The sequence below is a fragment of the Oncorhynchus gorbuscha genome, linkage group LG04, assembly GCF_021184085.1.
Source record: "Oncorhynchus gorbuscha isolate QuinsamMale2020 ecotype Even-year linkage group LG04, OgorEven_v1.0, whole genome shotgun sequence".
Lineage (NCBI taxonomy): Eukaryota > Metazoa > Chordata > Actinopteri > Salmoniformes > Salmonidae > Oncorhynchus > Oncorhynchus gorbuscha.
In genome coordinates, this window is record NC_060176.1 from 79,020,379 (window position 1) to 79,029,658 (window position 9,280).

Sequence of the window (9,280 nt, forward strand, 5' to 3'; positions counted from 1 at the left end):
ACACAAGATAAAATAAATAAGCATAAATATGGGTTGTATTTACAATGGTGCGTGTTCTTCACTGGTTGCCCTTTTCTTGTGGCAACAGTGATGGCACACTGTGGAATTTCACCCAGTAGATATGGGAGTTTTTCTAAATTGGATTTGTTTATGAATTCTTTGTGGATCTGTGTAATCTGAGGGAAATATGTTTCTCTAATATGGTCATACATTTGGCAGGAGGTCTCTCTCTCTCTCTCTCCTCTCTCTCACTACCTCCTCTCTCTCTCTCACTATCTCTCTCTCACTATCTCTCTCTCTCGCGATCTGTCTTTTCTCTCCCTGTAATCTCTCTCTGAGTGTCACTAGGTCTTTGATCTTTGTCCTTCCACTAGACCCCACTAACTCCCACTAGTGACTCTGAACTCCTAAACCAGTATCCACAAAATATGATAAAGATACAGTGCCTGCAGAATAGTATTCACACCCCTTGACTTTTTCCACATTTTGTTGTTGTTACAAAGTGGGATTAAAATGGATTGAATTGTCCTTTTTTTTTGTCAATGATCTGCACAAAATATTCTGTCAAAGTATAACTTTTGTTTTTGAACATGTTGCTTTGCTCTATCATTCTTTACTGCACCGTATTACAGTGATCAAGAACGGCAGGTAGCTTAGTGGTTATAGCGTTGGATCTGTAACCGAAAGGTTGCTAGATCAAATCCCAGAGCGGACAAGGTTAAAAAATCTGTTGTTCTTTCCCTGAACAAGGCAGTTAACCCACTGTTCCAAGGCCCTCCTCATCTTCACAACAGCTTTGTCTATAATGAAGACATGTACATCTACTTTCAAGCCTTGCAAATCAACATTTTCTGCTTTAGGTTGTCCATTGGGGACTAACTAATTCTCATTGTGGAAAGGAGAAACGAGTGATTACCATAACATACAAGAGTGTGACTGCAGCCTGTATTAGACTATACTTACTGCTGAGAGGCTGTGAAGTGCCTCTTGTAATCGACTACCTCTTCTCTTGCTGTCTCTCCCTCCTCTCTCCCTTTATTTCTCTGTCTCAGGTTTAGTCAAAGCCATCAATACAGCGGTAGATTTAATCGTGGCTCATTTTGGCACAAGTCGGGACCCTGATGTTAAGGTATTGTGTTCTACTGGGTGATTTACCCCTAAAGACAACTATATAGTTCTGTTATATTACATTCTGTGAGTTTACTTCTCTTGTTGGGGACTGTTCTGATTTTGCAACATTAGAATGTCTATTTTTCCTAATCATAATTTCTCTATTCCTCTCTCTCTATTTCTCGCTCTCTCTCTATTTCTCTCTCTATTTCTCTCCCCCTTTCTCTCTCTATTTCTCTCCCCCTTTCTCTATCTATTTCTCTCCCCCTTTTTCTCCCCATTTCTCTCTATTTCTCTCTATCGATCTGTCTAACCTCTCCTTTTTTCTTTCCTCCCCTTCCACCACCTCCTCTCTCTCTCCTTCCTTCCACATCCTGTTCACACTCTCTCCTTCTACCGCTCCCCCTCTCCTTCGTCCCACCCCCACCCTCCCTCGTCCTCTAGGCGAAGCTGGGTAACAGTTGGGTGAGTCCCAACGTGGGCCACCTGATCCTGAAGTACCTGTGTCCGGCCCTAAGGGAGGTGCTGGGGGATGGGCTGAAGGCCTACGTCCTGGACCTGATAATTGGACAGAGACGCAACCAGCCCTGGAGCCTGGTAGAGGCCTCCACACAACTAGGTGATGATGATGATGATGATTAGGCCATAAGCCCTGAAGCCTGGAAGAGGCCTCCACACACAACTAGGTGATGATGATGATGGTGATGATGACGATGAGGATGATTAGGCCATAAGCCCTGAAGCCTGGTAGAGGCCTCCACACAACTAGGTATGTCTGGAAAGTGGAGGAGGAGAAGGCAGGAGGAGGAGGGGGTGGAGCAGGTGGAGTGGTGAGGAAGATGATATTAATGATGATGATGACTATGAAGATGATTCAATAACGTTTTTGTGTGAATTAACAGATGAATGAGTCTTTTCAAATGGAGCAGGGGTCTCCTAGGTGTTATAATTCTGACCTCCTCTCTCTCTCTATCTCCCTCTCTCTCTCTCTCTCCCTCTCTCTCTCTCTCTCTCTCTCTCTGTCTCTCTCTCTCTCTCTCTCTGTCTCTCTCTCTCTGTCTCTCTCATGTTTATATATCAATCCCCACTCCCGCCCCCGTGATACCTACATCAGGCCCATCCACCTGTGTTGTCCACAGCCTGTTCTCCAAGGTGTCCCAGTACTCAGAGCTCACCAGCCACAGCATGAGACTCAACTCATTCATCTTTGGACTGCTGAAGTGAGTACCCTCTATGTGCTCTATACTACAACTGTTTACTGGTGTCTCGTCACCATCAAACAGGTATGTTTATTGTTGCCAGCAGCATGTACAAGTGAAAGAGTCAAGTTAACGACTCTCTTTTGTTTCTCTCTGTTTTCAGCTTGAGATCTTTGGAATTTTGGTTCAACCATCTCTACACTCATGAAGGTAAGTCAATTCAAGCACACCTAGCTAAAGTCTTTGAAAGAGAACAGTTCATCCAGGTTTGGTATTGTATTGCTTCCGATAGTCTAACATCTTCTTCTTCTACTTCTACTTCTTCTTCTCCTACTTCTTCTTCTACTTCTTCTTCTTCCTCTTCTCCTACTTCTTCTTCTCCTACTTCTACTTCTTCTTCTTCTTCTCCTACTTCTACTTCTTCTTCTACTTCTACTTCTTCTTCTTCTTCTACTTCTTCTTCTTCTTCTACTTCTACTTCTTCTTCTACTTCTTCTTCTACTTCTACTTCTTCTACTTCTTCTTCTTTCTACTTCTTCTTCTACTTCTTCTTCTTCTACTTCTTCTTCTCCTACTTCTACTTCTTCTTCTCCTACTTCTACTTCTTCTTCTACTTCTACTTCTTCTACTTCTTCTACTTCTTCTTCTACTTCTACTTCTTCTTCTTCTCCTACTTCTACTTCTTCTTCTTCTTCTACTTCTTCTTCTACTTCTTCTTCCTCTGCCTGTCCCCCCCAGACATCGTATCGGCTCACTACCATCCGTGGGGTTTCCTGCCGTTGTCCCAGGGGCCGTGCCAGCCTCTCTTGGAGGAGCTCCTCCTCCTCCTCCAGCCTCTGTCTCTGTTGCCCTTTGATCTGGATCTGCTCTTTGAGCCGCGATTGGTCCAGAGGAACCAGGAACACCTGAGAAGCAAGGAACAGCTCTGCTCCGCCTCCGCTGGCCAGGGCCTGGACCAATCAGCATGCTCCACCTTCCAGCTCATGAGGGGGTGGAGCTCTGAGTCACGGAGAGCAGAGTCTATGAGAGAAGGGGCAGAGGTTAAAAAGGAAGGAGGCGGGGTGGGGAACAGAGAAAGGTTGGGGCTGAGACGAGAGGGGACGTGGCCGAGGATGGAAGGGGTTGGAGAGAGAGGGAGGAGAGAGGGGATGATGCAGAGGATGGGGTCGAGGAGAGAGGGGGTGGGGATTGATAGTTTAGGGGCGGGGCTTGTAGAAGCACAGCCAATGACAACCGAAGTAGGGACAGGATTTGCAAACCTGTGGAGAGAGAGCGGGAGGGGGAAGGGCACAGGAAAGAGAGTGAAGGGGGTGGGAGGAGTAAGCCATGAGGAGGAGAGAGAGAAGGAAGAGAGGACGAAGGGGATAGAGAGGGATTGGGCGGAGGAGGGTCGTCAGCAGCAGGAGCGTGATCGCCAGGCGGGCTGGTGGTACCAGCTCATGCAGAGTTCCCAGGTCTACATCGACCAATCAGCTCAGGGTGGGTCAAAGTTCGTTAAGAGCGAGAAGAGGAAGAAGTCTGCAGAGAGGCGGAGCCAGAGTCAGCACCCACTCCCCAGGAAGGGTGTTGTGGAAGGGGCAGAGTCTAGCCAGGAAGAGGAGGTTCTTAGGGAGAGAAGCAGCAAGAGCAGCGCCAGTGGTGAGTGGACGGGGTCCAGAGGAAGAGGAAGACCATCCTGGATGGGGAGTCCCCCAGAGTCAGTGCTCACCCAGGACAAGGAGAAAGAGAAGGATCCAGGAACCACAAGGGCCACAGAAGCCACAGCAACCCAGCCAGCAGCCCAGACTGAAGACCCCTCCCAGGGCCAGAGCATGCGCTGGGTCAGACTGTTTGGGTCCAGCATGGGTGGTGGTGGCCCCCCCTCCAGGCCAGATGGAGCAGAGCAGAGACCATCCAAAAGCAAGAGGAGCAGGTGACTGAAGTGAAGTGATGTACAGGTGCTACGGTAATAAATGAATTAACTCTTTGTAATACATTTCTCTTTGTTCTGTTTGTCCCTAGCAGGCTGCCGTCTGGATGGCTGACAGGTCTGGACATGTCCGTGCTGGACCTCTTAGCCCAGACGGTGGGGGTGGGGACAGTGAAGAGGGTGGAGCCTTCAGCTCCTCCGGCCCCTCCCACTCTGAACCAACCCTCTCCACCTCCTCAGCCGCCACAGGAGACCCAAACCAAACAGCTGTGGTAAGATAAACCAAAGCTGTACGAAATACGACATATCTGATTATCTTCTTGATTTGTTATCAGACTTAAAGGATAAAAACACAGTAGTTTTGGAATTGTTAGTTAGATTACTTGTTGGTTATCACTGCATTGACTAAAAACTAGAAGCACAAGCAATACAATAGACTCGCATTAACATCTGACTAACCATGTGTATGTGACAAATAAAATTTGATTTGATTTGATTTGATTTGACTAAAAACACTGCAATACAATAGACTAAAAACACAGCAATACAATAGACTAAAAACACAGACAAAAACACAGCAATACAATAGACTAAAAACACAGCAATACAATAGACTAAAAACACAGCAATACAATAGACTAAAAACACAGCAATACAATAGACTAAAAACACAGCAATACAATAGACTAAAAACACAGCAATACAATAGACTAAAAACACAGCAATACAATAGACTAAAAACACTGCAATACAATAGACTAAAAACACAGCAATACAATAGACTAAAAACACTGCAATACAACATGGACAATTAAAAAATACAGGATACCAGCAACAATATTTTTTTGTCCTTCTTTCTCTCTCTCCTTCTCTTTCTCTTTCTCTCTCTTGCTCCCCCCCCCCCCAGTGAGGTGCGTGCCCTGTGCCACCACATAGCCACAGAGCCTGACCAGCTGAGTTTCCATAAAGGGGACGTACTGAGTGTCCTGAGCCGGGCTGACTCCGACTGGCTCTTCTGCTCCCTGGGGGCCCAGCGGGGCCTGGTGCCTTTCATCTACGTTACCCTGAGGGGTCTGGAGGACAGCCAGGCGCCCCAAGAGCCTCAGGGGCCACTCTGACCTGACCGACTCAACTAGGATTCCAAAATTCAGGTTTTCCAGGAATCCTGGTTGGGAGATTCCTGGAATCAAGAGGGAATAAGTCGGACATCTGTATATCCTCCAGCCTAGGGATTTCGGGAAAGTTGCCAGAACCCTAGACTTGCAACCCTAGACTGAACCCAGGGCCCAGAGGCCACAGTAGAGGATGAGGGTGGAAGGTGGATAGGGGAAAAGGATTCAGAGGGCCAAAGATGGATATACAGCATACTACAGCACAAGACGATGGGATACTCATGGAGAAGAGACCTTGATATGACTGGTTTAAAGTGTAATTATTGTACTATGGAGAGGCGTATGAAACACACACACTCACAGACATAAACATGCATTAATGTGCAAGCATGCAGGCACAAATACGCTATACTTCCCTATGTATGGATGTCCACTAAACTCACACACACACACCAAACTGCCTGGGGATATTTTACAGAAAGGAGACAAGGCTAGCTACTGACTGCCTTGGCCCCATCACATAATGTATACTATCCCTAGCTGTGTTTTACTTTACCATGCTACCATGCTACAGAGTATACTCTATCTATCATTCATCTAGCTGTGCCACTCTTTGAATGCCAATGCTATGCTAACGCGCTAATGCTAGTTCTAATGCTAATGCTAGTGCTAATTGTTAATGGAACATTTCAGAGACTGGTTAAAGGACTTGTCATCCAATGGATCCATGCCGACATGCTTTTCTCTGAGGTTCATTCACCCAGAGATCCCCTGCTTTGTAGTAGGACGTACGTAGGAAAAGTAGTTTTGTTATAAAAACAGAAAATAAACGCTTTCTTAGTGTGTGTGATACAGCTGTCGACAATCTCCACATCTCTTTGTGGAGTAAATACAAATGGACAACCGGTTTAAACTTGCTTCTTCAATCTCCAGATTCCTGATTTTAATCATCTTGTTAACGCTATGGGTGCGTTCCTCTGCCCAGGCGTTGCTGACGCATGCCAGATCTTACAAAGCTTGGATACGTATTTTACGTATCGGCTAACCACATCATCTGTATGTTATAGCAATCTGTCAGGACGTGGCACCACCAATGATTACCAACGATGGACTGTCAAACCTGACTCTGATTGGACAAGCCCAGATAACATCCTCTGGCTCCTCCCTTCACATCCTGTTGTTTTGATGGATGGGACGAACTGACCTATCACTGCAATTGTCAGGAAAGAAAAGGGCAGAGCCGGGCCAAGTGCATGTAACCTAGCAACAGACGGACAACGTTTTGTGTCTTTTTACAGTGTCTTCACCCCTGTTCTGACCCCGAAACCCTAGCTCCTCCCACCTACCCCGCCTCTCTACCCCATTAACCAATACAACTGCACCGCTTTAGGAGGAGCTGCAGTACCGCGATTACAGACAAAACCAAGTGATTCAATAAGCTTTGAACTCTTGTCTATATATCTATCCATACGCACTGTACATGCATATACTTACACACGTTTATTTATTGACTAATGATGATCTCATGTATCATTGTTGAGGGGAAAAAAAAATGGAAAGGCAGTAGAGGTGGATAAAGAAGGAAGGATGTCCAATGAAAACAACGTATGACTTTGGAGGTGTGTTTTGGTGTTCTTAACGGAATGTGTTGTTTGGAAAGGCTGTATAATCACCATGGCGACCCCAACCCCACCCGAACCTCCCTATTGTAAAAATGGGTCTACTAAAGAGATAAATCATGTTTATCAACGTTTTTTTTTTTTTTAAATGCTTCAAATTATTCTGATTGGTAGTATGTAACGAGAAAGAGAGTCATTTTTCTTGTGTATGCCTTAAAGTCCTTGAGAAAGAACCACAGAGAGGGCTGCTGTGTTAGAGGTATCTAGCGTCTGACTATGCCTGTGGTCCCTACATGATTCTTATATATGTGACGGTGCGTCCAACCAACCACTTTCCCTGAGTTTCAGTCGGAAAAACAGTATATATTTTCTCTGGTAATAGAAAGAAGTATATGGCTATTTTTTAGGGTGGGACTCTTAAAATGAACCCCAACACATTTCTTGGTGGCTTTGTAGGCATTTGTTGGTGTCAGGAGTGGCCTTAGGTTCAGATTGTGCTGTACAGGAAACTAGAGCTGGCAAAAAAGTTAGGGATTAGGTTTAAACCCTATATGTCAAAACCTTGTGGATTAGGCCTTAGAATAGGGTTTGTTAGAGCCAAAATGATCAACAATGAAATTATGTAATGTAACTTTTAAAAAAATATATGGGTTTAGCGAAACAGAAAAAGGACGAATTCACACTGGACAAGAGTTAGGCCTAGATTCAATCAGACCAATAGTTAATTTAGCTTGTAAATTATACTGTATTATTATTATTCAAAATTATTTGTTGAAATGTATTTAGTTCTTCTGTTATTCTCTTTTGTTGTACAGTTTTATTTTATTTTTTTGTAAATTCCTTTGGATTCTGCATAAATAATTTAAATATTTTGTTAGCTCTGAATTGTAAATATATTTAATTTCTTCAATAATTTTTTTTTTAAAGATAGAACTAGATATGAGGTATGGTTATGTACAAAACATTTGGAACACATTCCTAGTATTGAGTTGCAACCCCTTTTGACCTCAGGATAGCCTCAATTTGTCGGGGCATGGACTCTACAAGGAGTTGAAAGTGTTCCACAGTGATGCTGGCCCATGTTGACTCCAATGATTCCCACAGTTGTGTCAGGTTGTCTGGATGTCCTTTGGATGGTGGATCATTCTTGATACACACGGGAAACTGTTGAGCGTGAAAAACCCAGCAGCGTTGCAGTTCTTGACACAAATCAGTGCGGCCTGGTACCTACTACCGTACCCCGTTCAAAGGCACTTAAATCTTTTGTCTTGCCCGTTCACCCTCAACGGCACACATACACAATCCATGTCTGAATTGTATCAAGGCTTAAACATCATTATTTTTAACCTGTTTCCTACCCTTCATCTACATGTCTCCTCCCCTTCATCTACATGTCTCCTCCCCTTCATCTACATGTCTCCTCCCCTTCATCTACATGTCTCCTCCCCTTCACCTACATGTCTCCTCCCCTTCACCTACATGTCTCCTCCCCTTCATCTACACTGATGGAAGTGGATTTAACAGGTGACATCAATAAGGGATCATAGCTTTCACCTGGTCAAGTCTATGTCATGGAAAGAGCAGGTGTTCCTAATGTTTTGTACACTCAGTGTATATTAATACATTATTACATTAATAACAAACATTTGTAAATGTGAGTTAGTATCATGTTATGGGCATGGTGAATGGACAGCTATGGGGATAAATGCCTGCCAAGAGTATTGTGATTATAACAATGTATTTATTATTTGTTATTGTGTTTTTGGCACATACAGTGCCTTCAAAAAGTATTCATACCCCTTGACCTATTCCACATTTTGTTGTGTTACAGCTTGAATTCAAAATGGATTAAATATATATTTTTTCTCACACACAATACCCCATAATGACATCACAATAACTCCATAATGACATCACAATACCCCATAATGACATCACAATAACTCCATAATGACATCACAATACCACATAATGACATCACAATAACCCATAATGACATATTTGTAGAAATCTATGAAAATAATGAAATACAGAAATATCTCACACCCCTTTACCACGACTCAGGTGCATTGACCGTCCTTTAGATGTCACATGGACATGATTTAGAAAGACAAACGCCTGTCTATATAATGTCCCACTGTTTACAGTGCATGTCAGAGCAGAAACTATTCCATGAAGTCCAATGAACTGTCCGTTGATCTCTGAGATATATATCTGGGGAAGAGTATAAAACCATTTCCAGAGGGTTGAACGTTTCCATAAGCAAAGTGGTCTCCATCATTGAGAAATGTTACATATGAAACTACCCAAACAAACTATTCTGTAGTCTGA

The 9,280-nt window shown here is 43.9% G+C and overlaps 1 protein-coding gene across 1 annotated transcript in view; it reads left to right on the forward strand.

The window, feature by feature from the left end:
• LOC124033058 (AP-4 complex accessory subunit RUSC2-like) overlaps positions 1-8,033 on the forward strand; it is a 32,334-nt gene extending 24,301 nt beyond the window's left edge. The window contains exons 7-13 of the mRNA XM_046344982.1: positions 1,053-1,129; positions 1,555-1,729; positions 2,225-2,330; positions 2,473-2,519; positions 3,048-4,221; positions 4,311-4,490; positions 5,126-8,033. Of these exons, the coding sequence (XP_046200938.1) occupies positions 1,053-1,129; positions 1,555-1,729; positions 2,225-2,330; positions 2,473-2,519; positions 3,048-4,221; positions 4,311-4,490; positions 5,126-5,336 (1,970 nt within the window). The 3' untranslated portion in view covers positions 5,337-8,033. The remainder of the gene's footprint in view (positions 1-1,052; positions 1,130-1,554; positions 1,730-2,224; positions 2,331-2,472; positions 2,520-3,047; positions 4,222-4,310; positions 4,491-5,125) is intronic.
• The last annotated feature ends 1,247 nt before the right edge of the window (positions 8,034-9,280 follow it).